General features: G+C 36.1%; 1 protein-coding gene across 1 annotated transcript in view; it reads left to right on the top strand.

The window, feature by feature from the left end:
• Positions 1 to 12671, top strand: part of dkk2 (dickkopf WNT signaling pathway inhibitor 2) — a 16171-nt gene extending 3500 nt beyond the window's left edge. Inside the window, exons 2-4 of the mRNA XM_016539843.1 lie at positions 7396 to 7546; positions 7633 to 7758; positions 11168 to 12671. Of these exons, the coding sequence (XP_016395329.1) occupies positions 7396 to 7546; positions 7633 to 7758; positions 11168 to 11418 (528 nt within the window). The 3' untranslated portion in view covers positions 11419 to 12671. The remainder of the gene's footprint in view (positions 1 to 7395; positions 7547 to 7632; positions 7759 to 11167) is intronic.
• Positions 12672 to 16767: the final 4096 nt, after the last annotated feature.

Genomic DNA, 16767 nt, shown 5'->3' with positions numbered 1-16767 from the left:
CGCTTAGTAACACATACAGCTGTTCCCTCACCACAGTGCAACAGTGAAAAGGGACCCCTTTCAAACAGTGTCGAGTATGAACCGCTATACCGCCCAGCACTACGCCGTGATTTTGCCAAGTAAGACATGTTCCTGGATCAACATCTTTTCTTATTGCTATCAATTGGTGGTGGATTTTTTATTTTATTTGATGTAATGTAGTGGAATTGGAAAAATCTAGCCCCTGCAGTTTCGTAGTTCGTCACAAAAATGTGAATTAGCTTATTATAGCGCCATCTAGAGTCAGACGGATGCAAAGTAGTGTGTGAGATAGGAGCATTTCTGATACTGAGACTAATAATTTAGCATAGTAAAATAAAATAATAAAATCAGTACAAACATAATATGGTTTCAAAACTATGGTATAAATGACAATGCAAATGACATAATAAAAATGAGCAATTGGGCCCAGTTAGGCTCTAACTAATATAGCGCAAATGATATATGCACTGAATATCTTTACAAAAGTTAATGATGGCACCCAGAAGAGTGCCTGGAATTAATTTACCATTGTGTCCTTGTAGTCACTTTCCCTACATTTTTCTCTCCCATCTGGTTGAGCTGTCTGAAGAATGCTTTACATTTTTATATGTCATTACACAGCTGCTGAAATGTTTCCTCTCAAGTCCTCTAACTCTCAAGGATATGGCGAAGATTATAACTCAAGCTCCCAATAAATCTCCCACACTGGCGTTCTCCCAACTACTGCAAATTAGTCAGGCAAGAGAAACGGCCACCTAGTTTCACACATCCGTCCTAAAGGGGACAAGCAGAATTCGGTTCGCTGTTTGGTGCTGTAAGTAAAGCTGGCCGGTAGCCATGATGTAAGAGTTTTATTAGTAGCTACAACTTCATTTAAATATGTCTAACTCTTTGACGGTGAAACTCATGTCAGATGTTGTCCACAAATAAAATAAACCTACCAGTACATTTGAAACAAACCAAAGTCACTCACTTTAGACGATCAGAGTAAATGTTCAAGGGGGGTTAATGGTGGTTTCCAGTTGTGGGCAACCCAAAAAGAGGGATATTGGGATTGGCAGAGCTTGTTCACCACATTGACCTCTCGACTAGAGGGGAAGAGGCTATAGTATTCCCCATGAACACGAGAGCTGTTTCACATCAGTGCCGCAACTTTGGGACTTTTAACTTTTCCTCTTATTTAATTTGACGCTGAGGTTCCGTTAACGAGTAGGACCGGGGCGGGGGATTGTTTGGGTCTGGCTTGTAAAGAGGCGAGGTGGGTTGCCCTCTCCTGCTCCCTCTGAGGTTAAGTGACTGTTTAGTGATGCTAACGAGCTGAGAGGGTGAAATAAAACAGGCAAAGGTGTGGCGGCTTTTTAGCGCTAATCATCTGGATTTGACTTCATTTGAGGAACAAGACAGCCAACAAGGAATAATCATCATGGGTTTCTGACCATTATTTAAAGTGTTAAGGCATGATATTGCATCTCTGTAGCATTCCCTGAATTCCATGGATGTAATGCTTAGCATCCAATTATGCTCATTGAAAAGCACTGTGAGTGTGAACCAGGGTTGATTAACTAAAGCTAGAAATGTAAAAAAAAAAAAAAAAAGTTACTTGAAATAAAATATAAAAACATTTTTCACTTTTATTTTGTTGATGTACTAAAATAACTGAATAATAAAATAAAATAACTGAATAATAACAATTAATAAAAATTAATAAAAACAACATAAAACAACATAAACAAAATGACTAAAATGAAAAAAACTAAACAGAATTAAAGAATAAAAAAGAATACAAATAGTCTTTTACCGTTAAATTCACGGTCATTTTTTACAGTGTATATTTATTTTATTTAATAAATAATATATATATAAACTAACAATAAAATAGCACTGTATCAATGAAACTAAAATAACACTGTGAAAAACACCACAATGCTGCAATTCCTGGTAGACAACCCAACTTGCCCAGTTTCAGGGCATGTTAATGAATTATGGTTAACACTAATCGCTGTTGATCATCATAAATTGTAATTGTGAAAATTTACATTGACTTCACATTTCAGTTTGTATGCATCATTTGTCCTGTTATTAAAGAACAGTAGCTTGGAATAAAAAAACTACTTATCCCTACCTAAAAACATAACCAACATACTCCAAACTTGATCAAGATGGTCTGTTAGCTGTTTTAGAGGGGTTCGGTCACTTTTTTTAGCTAGTTAGTTTGGGAGACCAGCTTCAGATCATCTAAAGTCCAGCTTGGCCAGGCTGGGAGACCATCTTAAAACAGCTAAGATCAGTTTCTTAGCAGGGATTTTGCTGGTTTATGAGATGATATTCTTGCAACAACAACCATTTTCCATAATTCTCTGAGGCAGAACAACAATGACTATTATTACTACTATTTTTTTCTTTGTTGTAGTAGCACTAAAACATTGTTGGGAAGTGAAATAAAGAAAAATGAAATTTATGTTTTTTCGTGCAGGTGAGATTAGCCTTCAACTTGTGCTTCAAACAGTGGGAGAGTGCGCAGCTTTCCTGTGCAATCTGATATCTATAGGGCCATGCCCTTTGAGGGTGGATAAGGTTTGTTTGTTCAGTGACAGTTTATTTTACTCTTGAAAACCCTCTCAATTCACTAACACCATTCATGGTGTCAGATGTCAGCTTTGCTTTTGCAAGGTCAAGTTAAGCTGGGCCCCGGGGCCCTAGAGGAACATATGTGTGAGACACAGGTTTTATGTGTGAAAACCCTATTCAGGATTTCATGAGTCTGTTGTGTAGATGAACTTAGACGTGGGTTCAAAGAAAGCCTTGCAATCCTATAGTTGTAGACTGAAATTAGACTGAAGATGTTTCTTTTGTAAGCTGTAGTGTACAACATCTATTTAAGGCTCAAAGGTAGCTGAAAAAAATATGTATTTGTTGCAGTAAAATTAAAATGAAAGATTTGAGCTGTTTTATGGATAGATTTTAGCAGATTTTTAGTAGATATTTAGTAGCATTTTTAGTAGATTTTTAAATCAAATGAAATATAAAATAGAATATAAAAACATAATTATCTGTTATGTCCAATAATGAAAAATCACCAGTATTAAAATTCTACACTATTTAGCTTTGTGTAAATTAAAAGTAAAACATTTAAAACTAAAAGTATTATTTAAAAATGCTACAATTGAATTCAGACATCACAACATTATAATGTGTAAAAAAAAAATATATATATATATATTTTGTATAAAAAATATATATATATATATATATATATATATATATATATACACATTAAAAATATATAATTAAAATATATATAAATATAATAAATGTTACACACACACACACAAACAAATGCACCATATATTTACAACTTAAATTTTTTTTTCAACTTTAGATGCATATATTTACAACTTTACTTGTGATTAATTTCAAAAATAAATAGTTAATAAAAAATAAGATATACAATTTTTTTTAACTGATATAAAATATTACATTTTAATATTTCCATTTTAAAAAAACTACTAAAGTACTGCATGCATATCGGTTGCTACTAACAAGATAAGACTTGACGTAGTTTGGGTATTACCTGATATCAATCCTTAAATGTTTTTTGGAAGCATGAGGGAGAATACAGATAGTGAGATGATTTTCAAAGGCATGGCACGTTTAGTCTTCAAAGTCCGCCTTTTTGCTAGCATGAGAGCGGTGACACACGGGCCAGTGGGCATCCCTCATCGCCGTCTGTCTGTGAGCTTATCATCGTGACACTTATCTCACACATGAATGTACTGTATGGGAGGAATAAAAACAGACTTTGGAATCAATGAGGGATGAGGATCAACGAGTCGTATCCAAGCGTTGACCGGGTCATTAAAATCCTGATGTGATGATGTGCCAGATTGTGTGCATTGGCTCTGGCGGTTTATGAGATGCGGGTGACTCTTGCAGCTTTGGAATCAAAATTCAGTTTGTCTCTTTCACTTTGTATCGTTAAAGGGGTCATATGATGTGATTTCAATTTTTCCTTTCTCTTTGGAGTGTTACAAGCTCTTGGTGCATAAAGAAGATCTGTAAAGTTGCAACGAGCCGTTTTAGGTAGGTGTGGTTGACTCTTAACTTTTATAAAGAATATCTCTTTGGTTTTGAGACTTTAGTGTTTGCAACTTTACAGATCTTCTTTATGCACCAAGAGCTTGTAACACTCCAAAGAGAAAGGAAAACTTGAAATCGCATCATATGACCCCTTTAAAAAAACTTTTTTTACTTTATTTTTATACCAGTTTTACAAATGAGGACGTCCCCAAAGGGAGGTTTTTGGAAATTTTGTCATGTTTAGCTCACTTTTGGGTACAAATTTGTCCCCAAAATATGGTTAAGTAGGTACACACACACGCGCACACACACTGGATCTGTGCTGTTAGAGGTTTCAGTTAGTTCTGCTAGTGTTCTTTGTGCGTTTTACTCCCCAGGTTTATGTACTTTGACAGTTCAACACTTGAACACGCATTTGCACGTACAGAATTGTAGGTTAATCTTTGAGTAATATATTAATCATAAAATGAGCTATTTTTCCTGCACGTAGGAAGAATATGTAAATATTAAATATTGAATGAGTTAGGGTGACCATATTCTAGTTTTCAAAAAAGGAGGACAGTGGAGCAGGATGCAGCCGGGGGGATTCAAACGCGAGTTTTTTGGGCAGTGTAGAGTAGGGCTTGTTGTTTGTCATTTCTCCGATCACAAATGCAGACAGGGTTTTATGTTTACGCGGCGCAGTGCAACGCAACGCGTAAAAAGACAGTATAAGTCGTTATAATCCGTAATTATGTCCCCGCTGGATGCAACGAATGCCTCGTTTATAATGGGTTTTCATGTTTTTGAATCATCGCTCCGGCCTGACAGGGCATCATCACAGTATGGTAGGGGCGTAACATTTCCGTCACACGGTTGAGGTATTCGGCCAATCACAACGCACTGGATAGCTGGCCAATCACAGCACACCTTGCTTTTTAGACCGATGAGCTTTGTAAAAATCGACACGTTTCAGAAAGGCAGGGCATAGAGGAGAAACAATAATGTACAGTATGTGGAAAATAATGTGTTTTTTGAACCTTAAACTGCATAAACACATTTCATTACAGCAAATACACAAAATAATATTATTTTTAGCAATATCATATGACCCCTTTAAGTTGACATAATTTAGCTTGAAAGCTGAGAACGTTCTACGTCTAAGCACATCATATAAATGAAACAAATAAGAGGATGGAAAATGTAGTCTTTTTTATGATGTTTGAATGGAATTGTCTGTTTTACATGGTTCATTCTTCTGCTAATGTAATGTACTCAATCATTTTCTAATGATGCAGTGAATGAATACTGAATGTTTGAGGTCAGTGACTGTTTAGTATTTAAACATTTTATGAGCCTCATCCATTCCTTATTCGTCTCGTGAATGTAATGTTGGTGGTTTGGCCTGGTTTCATCATGTGTTTTCAATGTTACCGATTCTGTTCCTTGCATAAGAAAGGAATATTGCTCTAAGGTCTGTCAATCTACAAAACAGACTCGTTTCTTTTGTTATTAGATATTGAGATATTCTTCTCCCCTTGTTGGAACACGTGTTTTGCATTTGACGCCAAACTGAAGGTTGTTACAGGTGATGTAACACATTTCCCTTGCTAAATCTTCACTAGCTGCTTTCTGTTCTGGAGTTTGTGATTTGTATAACATTGTCAAGCTGAGTTACAGCTATCAGTTTTATCTTAAATTTATCCTAAGGTAATTTAACCAAATATTAAGGTGCTTATGGTCTGGTTTGCTTATTTTGGAGGGGTTTTGGACACCCGCTAGACTAATTTGAGTACTATTATGCACTATTAATGACATTTTAAAAATTATATTACATCTAAAAGATTAACCACATAAAAATGTGCTGCATTGTGGTCATTTGTTTTATTTCGTCCACCTAAATATTCATTATAGTTTCTGTGTATAAATGTCTTTATGTTATAGAATATGTCTCCGCCATAGAATAATATATATATTTTTTTCTCACAGTTCTGGGTTTATATCTCATAATTCACTTTGTTTTTTGCAATTCTGACTTTTTTTTTCTCAGAATTCTCAGAGAACTCAGAAAAAAGTTAGAATTACAAGATATAAACTCTGAAGTATGACTTTTTTCTTGCAATATCTTGCAAATACTTAAGACTTGTGAGGAAAAATGTCTGAATTTTGAGATGAAACATTGCAATTACCTTTTTTTCATTATCCCACAGTGTAAACAAGCTTTCATACTATGTTGTTCAGAAAACTGAATCTAAAATTCATAATGTCCACAGATTTGGAAACTCATTCCACCTGTTGATGCTGAGGGATTATCACTGTAGGCACAAAGCTCCTTACAAAAAAAAATAAAAAATTGGTCAATCCTGGGATCCAGTCGTCTGATGTTTCCCAAAATTAGTCATCATCCATTGCAACTTTGTATATCAGTGTGCTCTTTATGGAAATTGGCACTACTTTCATGTTTCTCGCAGACTGGCCCATTTTATCCTAAATAATTAAATAATAATAAAATAAATAAATAACTCTAATCAATATTTTGAGTGCATTTATTTGGTAAGGAGCAATCTTGTAAGTGGGATATTACTCTGTGTACAGCGATGAATGTTTCCAGGATCTTGTGATGCTGAGGGATTATCACTGTAGGCACAAAGCTCCTTACAAAAAAAAATAAAAAATTGGTCAATCCTGGGATCCAGTCGTCTGATGTTTCCCAAAATTAGTCATCATCCATTGCAACTTTGTATATCAGTGTGCTCTTTATGGAAATTGGCACTACTTTCATGTTTCTCGCAGACTGGCCCATTTTATCCTAAATAATTAAATAATAATAAAATAAATAAATAACTCTAATCAATATTTTGAGTGCATTTATTTGGTAAGTAGCAATCTTGTAAGTGGGATATTACTCAGTCGGTACAGCGATGAATGTTTCCAGGATCTTGTAGAAATAATATACTGCAGCAGAATGCAATATTTTCATCACATTCCCATCATGAAAAGTTTATCATGGGAAGCACAGATCACTTTGCTTATTTTGCATGTAGTTTCATCCAGAATTGTCAGCGGTCACATAAAAATTAAAATAAAATATGGCTGGTGACAAGGATGAATGATGGTAGTAATAATCTAATTCAAATAAGGGATCAAATAAATGTCTATTGTCACCCCTAATTCCTGCTATTTTATCTTTATTGTAACATTAGATAGGTTTTTTGCTATTCAAGGAACTAATAACTTCCAAGATTTGAGTGTTGTGTTGAAAACAGGATTTAATGGAGAAGAACCAGATCTGATCAGTCTTTCTCATTCTTTTCTCAGGGTTATCCATGCAGCAGTGATAAAGATTGCACAGTGGGAACGTACTGCCACAGTCCTCAACACGCCCCGTCCCGCTGCCTCACCTGCCGCAGGAGAAAGAAGCGCTGCCACAGAGACAGCATGTGCTGCCCTGGCAACCGCTGTAGCAACTGTACGCTCCTGATTGATCACTGATAGACATCGTTTCCCATACTAACTCAAAGAAAGTTACAATGGATCTCTTCTGTCTTTCTTCAGACATCTGCATCCCCATCTCAGAGCGCGCCCTGTCCAAGTCACCTATGGAGGAGCACAACAAGCTTTCCATCAAAGAAAAAGGCTGGAGGAGGAACGGCAAAACTCAGACCAAGATCTCTCTCAAAGGTGAGCAACTGACTAAATGGAGAACCACAATTTGTGAATCTGCAGGGTTAGAGAGAGCATTGACTCGAGCAGACTTTTGCCCTGTGGGATAAAGCCTGGTCGGGTTTGCAGCAGAAGAACCATCAACCAATGATAAACTAGATAATCTCTGAGAAAAAAAAAATGCACAGAATATCAGTCCGAAAAGGCTGTTGAGAAAACAAAAAAATATTAGCAGAAATATGGGTTTATAATAAGGTCCACATACTACAACTATTCATGGTTAGTTCAGTCAGCTCAGGTCCTTTAAATAATTGATTGATAATCATTGTGATGATGTTTCCCCAGATATTAACATCTTAAATGTACCAAAGTGTTAAATATTTTCATTTTTATAAACAATTTAATTAACATTTATAATATATTACTAGTGTTTTATTGTGTGAGTGTTTCTAACACAATAGCGGAGATGGCAAATTTGACATCTTTCTCTCTTTTGACCGACGTAATCAATCTCTCAATATTTTTTTTTCTCTTTTCATGGAAACACTGTAATTGATTTCTTTTTCACTGGCTACTGGGGCAAATGGGAATGCAAAAATTATATTTGTGTGAGATTACCCAACTATGATGACGTTTTGAGAACTCCAGAACTATAAAAAAGGGTCCATTAGTAAATATTTAAAATAATATTGAATCCAAAGTTCTGTCAAGAAATTCTAGTTGTCGCAGTCTGAAAGGTCAAACTCAATTTGACATAATGACTTCATCACATGGCACAGCTGATTGGTTCTTTTTGTATCAGCAGCCAATGAGCTCGCTGCTCAACATTCAATAGTGCTTGCTGTAGCAGTTGCACTGCGCTTCAGAAACCCTCCACCTTCCCCAGCTCCACCTGTATAGATCTGCTACAGGGTGATCATGTAACCTATGTATGGGGGTTTTTTCATATATGTTATGTCCAGCAGCAGTATTTCTTACAGCAGCATGTCTGTGGATGTATTAGCGGTAGCAAGTCTCTGTACATAGCAAATCTATTCCCCCAAGACCAAACACATTAACATTGTCAAGTAATGTACCATGCTAAACCCTCCAAAAGTCGTCATGATAGAACTACGTTTAGTGTTAGTTCATGTTGACTAACTATTATTAACTAATTGAACCTTCCTACAAAGTGTTTAGACTTATTGGTATAAACTGAATAGCTTTCGGAATAATGATGCCTCTAACCTGACACACTTTCCAGTGATTCATTTTTACCCTCGAAAGCGCTCACTGTGTACCCTGATTTCAGGAAGTTACATATAATCTCAAGCAATGTGATTGTAGCATGTGATTTTCTGTCTAGTTTTGTGTGCCGTATGCATCAGACAGTCAGTCAATGTACCTTGGGCGGTCTAAGACTGTTTCATATTCGTACTCACTTATGAACTATGTCTGCAATGAGTTGATTCACTGGATGTGGTTGCATGCATGTGTTGAGGGGAACGGCTGGCCACAAATTTGGCTGTAACTACACGCAGCTCGTATTTCTTGAAGATTTAACCAAAGCGGGAGGCCTGTGAAGGAAGGATCACAATGCAGTGCTGTTCCCACACCTCCGTATTCTCGCCTCAGTAACATGCATGCTGACGGCACAGTCATGCTCAAACATAAATGAAACCACACGAGATTTAGACGGAGCCATTTGAGGCACCCTAAATGTACAGACTGCTATTTAGAAGAAATGATGAACTTTTCCTTTTATCAATCAATCCATCAATCAAACAATCTTTTTTATTTATTTATTGTATATTTTGTAATAAATGTATTTATTTGTTTGTTTGATTGATTTGATGAATTCATTCATTGTTAAAAATTCCCACAAACCAATATGGAAGATGCACGAGACTGTGGTTTTGTTACAGGAAGTCTACTTTTTGTGTTAAAAGGCCTTTGGCAGGGAAAGCTTTCATGGTGAATTGTTTCAAAAAAAGAAAAACTTGCATGACTAAGTAATATTTATATACATAATAAATATTTGCCTCACTAATTATCCCTTTGAAGAGTAAAGCAGACCATTAGTCAAGCATATCAGGTTCCCTTCAAATGGGCCAAATTTCTTAATATATCGGGAAATGATTTGCTCAAATTAGGGGCCCCAACACTGTTTCTGTATATAGGCCTCGTAATGCAATTGAAATTATTATAATGGAGTACAGAAAATGCTTTAGTGTTTTATAAGTAAGCCAAAACAACATATGGAGCTGTTTTTTTTTTTTTTGCACTTTACAAAAGTACATCAACAGACAACATACAGTGCCATGTTATGTCTAGAAGACATTTGTCAAAAATATTCACCTTGAAATGTAGCTTATAACACCAAACTTAATTTAACACAAAATCACACTACAACATTCAATTTGTAAAAAAAAAACCTTGCGCTATTTTCAGCCTGTACTAAGTGAACACCAACCATTGGAAAATTGTTTTGCATTTGTTTGTAAGTAGATGTATATCAGTAACAGTGACGTATTTGGTTGCACTTTATTTTCTGATTTCACTTGAACGTTGTGGAGAATATTTGCATGAGACATAAAAAGATGGAGCGTGCGTAAGAGTTGTACACATTGCCACCATATGTCATCTTTGACTGGGTCCTTCCATTGACTGATGGAGGGGTAATACAGTCACAAAGTAATGGAGGTAGCAACAAATATTTTCTTAAGTAGGAACACAAAAAAAATATGATTGGGGAATGGAGGAGAGTGAATTTCCATTTCATGCCAATTTTAATGTAACAAACTGTAGTGCTTTTAGGGTTTGGTAAGGGAAGATCAAATAAACTCAGACAGGCTAGTTAATTTGAAAGTGAAAATCATTAAAAAAAAGAATAGCAAAAAATTATTATCTGCAAATAAAATCTTCTGTATATAATATGAACTGTATATGGAATATATGGAACATTTAACCAGAAAATATTGGTTTACAAAGTAACTAGGCTTGAAGGGATAGTTCACTCAAAAATACAAATTTTGTCATAATTTATTCACCCTGATGTCATTCCAAACCTGTATGAGTTTCTTTCTTATGTCGAACATCATAGAAGATATTTTGAAGAATGCTGGTAATCAAACAGTTGAAGGTTCCCATTGACTTCAATAGTATTTCTTTCCCCAAATGGGGGGGTTCTTCACAATTCTACAAAATATCTTCTCTTGTGTTCAACATAAGAAAGAAGCTCATTCAGGTTTGAAACAACATGAGGGTCATAAGTAAATGATGACAAAATGTTCATTTTTGGGTGAACTATTCCTTTAAGTTCTATAGATTCTTTGAATTTATGCATCTGGCAGATGCTTTTATCCATTTCCATGACCTTGTCATCATTAGTGTTCCGCTGTTCTGTTTGAGTAACAGAAATGCCATTGCCTTCTTCTTTGACCTGCAGGTCACGAGGGCGACCCTTGCCTGCGATCGTCCGACTGCTCGGAGGGCTACTGCTGCGCTCGCCACTTCTGGACGAAAATCTGCAAGCCTGTGTTGCGGCAGGGCGAAGTCTGCACCAAACAGCGCAAGAAAGGCTCCCACAGCCTGGAGATCTTCCAGCGCTGTGACTGCGCCAAAGGACTTGCCTGCAAGGTATGGAAAGACGCCACCTCCTTCTCCAGGTCCAGGCTGCACGTGTGCCAGAGGATCTGAGACGGGAGACCCCTGCAAAACAAGCTGCACCTTGGGGCCCCTGCGTCCCGCTGGGAGAGGAGTGGACGAGGTCTCCTTTCTCCAGGACTTACTCAGCTGTGATAAAGAGAGAAAGGGTGAGATACAGGTGAATGTGTGCCAGAACAGGGTGGGTTTGGGATGGGAACGAACTGATATGGTGGGATGCCCAGTCGTAGCTGTTGAGGAAGCACTCCGGGCCTCTTTTCAAGATTATTTGGTGGAGTTTTATTGATCTACAAGCCATATTTATCACTGATTTACCGTTTGATGCAAGCGCTGGCATTATTTCAGTATGTCCGTGCTGTCAGTTTAGTATCTGAATGCTCTGATTTGGTTTCTTTTTTCATTAAATATTTCATGCACATATGAGTTTTTCACTGCATAACCACTAAAATATTAACTAGGTTGTTTTTTGATTACATTATCATCACAGACTTTGGGTCTCGTTCACTAATAGTTGTCTGAAAACAAACAGCAATTTTAATTTTTAGTTGACTTTTTTTCTACATTTCTGACATCTCTTCCTAAAGTGCACTTTGAGTTTGCTTGTATTAAAACAAATGATCCTATGTGTAACACCAGAACAGAAGAACAGTAGTATGTTTTCAAGGTAGCCACACACTAGTAATGCATTTGTCTGAGAAGTATGATCATTTTATCCAATAGATAACATTTTTATTATGTCAGAAATGCTAAATCGGTTCTGATTATCAAGGGAAGTTGTTTACAGTGCGGTTCAGTGAATGTGCAGATGCTTTATGACATTATCATATTCCATGCTTTTTATTCTGTAAAATTCCACACCGTCTATTAGCTAGAATAAAAAAACAAATAATAATAAAAAAACTAATAAGCTCTTATATTGTAAATAAAATGCAAAATTTTCAAAAATGTATTTAAGAAACAGTTGTATATCATGTATATATTGGTAAAAAGGAACAGACGGGGACATGGATAAAAGTAGCATAAAGCCTTTTTTACTTTCAGCTTATTGTTTGTCATAGCATGGTGTGGTTCCATTTTCCTCAAGCTCTGTTTTTACACCGCAGATATGAAAATCCCCACGCAGAACTCTTTCTATTAAATTATTTTCAAAACACATTTCTTCTTTGCAGAGCTCATGTTGTGTATTTGTGTAATGTCTGATTTCCTGGGTTAGTCCTTACTTTGTTCCTGTTGTAACAGTGCTGTTATGTCTCATTGTGTATTTACAGTGATTTAAACAGATTAAAGAATGTATTTTGTATTACAAGCATTTGGCTGCTCTCATATTTTCAGCTCTAAACTGAACAGCTTCAGTGTTTTACCTTCTTAAAAAAAGTCAGTATTCAGTGAATGAGTCTCAGTGGTTTTATACGTTCTGTGGCTCTACCTGTAATGACATTTATTAGCTACTACATTAAACATAAGTAACTAACATGCATTTTCGCTTTCTTCTCAATGGCTGTTTCACGATTAGCTTAACGGCCGTGAGTCTAACATGTCAATAAAACATGAAGACTGGCCCCTTGTGTTTCTGGCAGACAGGTTACGAGTAGGCGAAAGAATATAAAACGTCTAAGGCCGTTAACATGACAAACCCTTAACAAAGCTGGAGCGGTCCATAAAATATTCTTGGACCACGGATACAGCTTAATGTTGTCTATCTCCAACTTTAATATGATGTTGTCCTTTGGGGCAAAGAAAAAAATAAGTATTTGTTTGGTTTATTAATTATTCTTGCATCATCAGAACCAGTGTTGGGGAAAGATACTTTTAAAAGTAACGCATTATTGCATTACTCCATAAAAAAGTAACTTATTGCATTAGTTACTTTTATGGAAAGTAATGCATTACATTATTTTTGCATTACTTTTTGTTACCGGCGGTAGGCTTACTTGTTTGTTTTTTAATAACAAACCCCCAAAAGTTACATTTTTGGCTACTGTAAGGACCCTTTTCACACCAAAAGTGAAATTAATAAAGCTCAGGCTGACGGAAGTGCCTCTGCACTTACTCCCGATTTCTCTTCCGAACACAGAGACTGGGGAGGTGTCAGTGAATGAATGGGAAAACAAAGTAACTTGCATTATTTGAAAAAGTAAATTAGTTGTACATTAAAAAGTAATGCGTTACTTTACTAGTTACTTGAAAAAGTAATCTGATTACGTTACTTTACTAGTTACTTGAAAAAGTAATCTGATTACGTAACTTGCATTACTTGTAATGCGTTACCCCCAACACTGATCAGAACTGTAAGGCATGGCATGAATCATGCCATTGTATGCATGAAGATTCATTTCACAGAATCATAAAGGTTTAAATGGGAATGTTTCATTCAATCATATTTTTTGCCAAAATTCCTACTCTCTTGCAATTTTATTTTCCCCAAAACGTTCAGTAACAGCTTGCTTTGTTTCCGAAAGCATGCGTGTGCAACCAGAGTCATTGGTTAAATTCGAAAGGCCTGGAATTTCTTTCGAATTATAGTGAACTTGTGCTTTTTATAACAAAAATTATATGATAAATTTGATAAAAAGGAAAATTGGAAGAAATGCTAGTCTTTAGACTGCTGACAGAGTTGCATGTGGCAGCTCTACAAACATTGGGCTTCACTTCTTTCATCAGCTCGACGATTTGATTGCTTTCACTGGAAGTGTTGAAGTCACAGAGACTTTCCACATTCATTCCTTAGAAACACCTTGAGAGATCAGCAAATAAATAAAAAAACGGACACATTTTTATGCTTGTATTTTTTCAGATTTTCTATTTTAAACAGATCAATAAAAAACAATTGGTCATAGTGTTCTAGGTCTAGTGAAAATCATTCTGAGCGGTTTAATTTTACGGACCGTTAAAGGAACTATAGCGTCTGATGTTGCAGCCCATAATAAATCATTTTCTCAATTTTTTTGGACCGTCTGCAGGCACAACCTGTAATAATTATGAAATACTAGCCTTTCAGCTCAAGGTCAACAGGCGTTTGTATTATGCTTCACATGTGTTTTTCATTCTAAATAATGACTTTTGTCTTTAGCATTGGGTGGGCTTTTGGGACCAAGGTAAGCATTGTTCTTTGCTGCAGCGATTTATCAGTTCGGATTCATAAAAAAAAACCAAGCGAGACAGAAATTCTCTGAAAAGTCCCTTGATGGTCATTGAACCTCAAATCCGAGTTGAAATGTAATGCTGACCAAAGCTCTTTTCTGAACACCAAAGCTGAAGAGAATAAGTTAGTAAGAGTCGGCCACCCACCAGCACAGAGCAGCAACCGTAATCTGCTAATTGGTTCAAAGTGATGTCTGTGGCCCAAAGCTGCTCTCTCCTCTGAGACAAATGTGTCATCGTAATCCAACACAGTTGTTAGTGTTGGCCCTCCGTGTGACTGTGGATGTGCCAACAGGCTTTGGTGTCGTCTTGATGGATGGAGGGCCCTGGTGGTGTGCCCGAAGTAGCGTGTGGCACACTTTCCTGGACATCAGATGTGGAAGAATGAAAGTCAAGGCCACACAGACACAGGGGTGGCAGATGAGACCCCACCTAGTGCTGGGAAAATTCACTTTTTTATGTGTCGGCTGTGCCTTTTTGACTTTTTTTCTCTCTGATATATTAAAAAAAATTCCTTTTTGGCCCTTTGGGAAATTTTGCAAGCTGGGTTTGAACAAACATCGTATACATGAGAGTTGCAGCACAGTGTGATGGAGCATATGCATTCACCTCCAGGCTGCATTTCAGACATATTACATTTTTTTTCTCCCATCTTCATAAACTCCTCTAAACTGAGTCAACTAACATCTGTGAACTTGCGCTGTATGACAAAAATGAAGAAAAACAAATAATGACCTGGCAGAAAATGACCGTTTTCCATTACGTTTCTAGACATTTCTTCCAATCCTAAAACATGACACAATACAATGCGTAATTCAAAATATAGGTAAAACATCTGTGACAAATCAATACTGAAAATTCCTTACACTGAACTGTATTTTTTATATTCCTAAAAAGAGTAGACCTATTTAAGGTGCATTTTAAGTGACTTTGACAAAGAAATTAGGCATACGAAATATTTTTATGGCCAAAATATATGTTAAATAAATCTTGTAAACAGCACAGCTGAACAAAACATATTTGTTCAAACCTTTGAATAGTGAAATATGTAACAAAATACACTGCACCTGGTACAGTGAGAAAAAGAAATGATAAAAGCAAACTGTATTTTTTTTTTACATTTAAGCAATATATTTATGGCCATTGATGCATATTTTGAAATATATATATATATATATATATATATACTGTATGTATGAATGTAAATATGTCAGAAAACATTTTTTGCATGATATATTTTTGCTCAGCAATACAGGTTTATATTTCCTGGTGACCGATGGATGGATAGATAGATAGATTTGTCACAGGTGATATTCACAATGACCTTGTTAAAACTGGAATTCTGTTTGCTTGAGTTTAAGCTAAGACTCAAAGTTTCCATTACTCTTTTCTTTTTCTACTCTTGACATAAGCCATTTTTCTTACGATTTTTAAATCATTTCAATCAGGCCAAACCTACCACATACACAGAGGCCAAGAAACGGGTCATAATTGTTTTAGAGTTTATCCAAACACACTGGCTGCAATATGCCAGTCCCTTATTTCTGGAGCTCTTCCTGGTGAAACAATCAGTCCGGCTCGCTCCCGAGTACTCCACACTGAGCAGAAACCGTCAGACTGCCAGACAGGAATTTCAATTAGTCATGTACCTGTCATAACCTAGGGCCAGCTGTGTATTTTTTAATTAGAAGACAAAAATGCTACAATTGGGAGGAATTAAGAGACAATCTGTCATTGGATTAACCAAATCAACAGTTTTGCTGTATCCAAACCAGCACATTTCTTGCAATCAGAGTAAATATTCAAAGCTCTGGCTGCATGCTTTTAAAAGGAATCTCAACAAACATGTGAGCGATATTATCTCAATATGATTCAGTGTCAGCGATGCTATCTCAATTTACGTTTGCAAAAGATCACAATGAAAAGGAAACATTGCATATGTGGCTTTGATATGTCTAAACACAGCTGATTCACTCTGACAGATCATGTTGTAAACAGCTAAAGAATGTCATGTGCATCACAGAAATATATTTACTTTGAACTGGACGCTTCAAGTTTGGTCAGCGGGTCACTGCATGCATACTTCCTCAATCTTTCATTGTCTATTCCAGTTTATTCCTTGTGAAACGTCACTTGAATCACATTTATGCATTTGGCAAAGAGTAATTACGGGCTCAAAATATCGATATAATAGGGTAGAAAGTATAATAAAAATAATTATTATAATATATATAATCATAA

Source organism: Sinocyclocheilus rhinocerous, unplaced genomic scaffold (assembly GCF_001515625.1).
Source record: "Sinocyclocheilus rhinocerous isolate Xijiao unplaced genomic scaffold, SAMN03320098_v1.1 scaffold1148, whole genome shotgun sequence".
In the NCBI taxonomy this organism is placed as follows: domain Eukaryota; kingdom Metazoa; phylum Chordata; class Actinopteri; order Cypriniformes; family Cyprinidae; genus Sinocyclocheilus; species Sinocyclocheilus rhinocerous.
The sequence above is the reverse complement of the archived record's forward strand: the minus strand, read 5'-3'. Positions and strand labels throughout refer to the sequence as shown.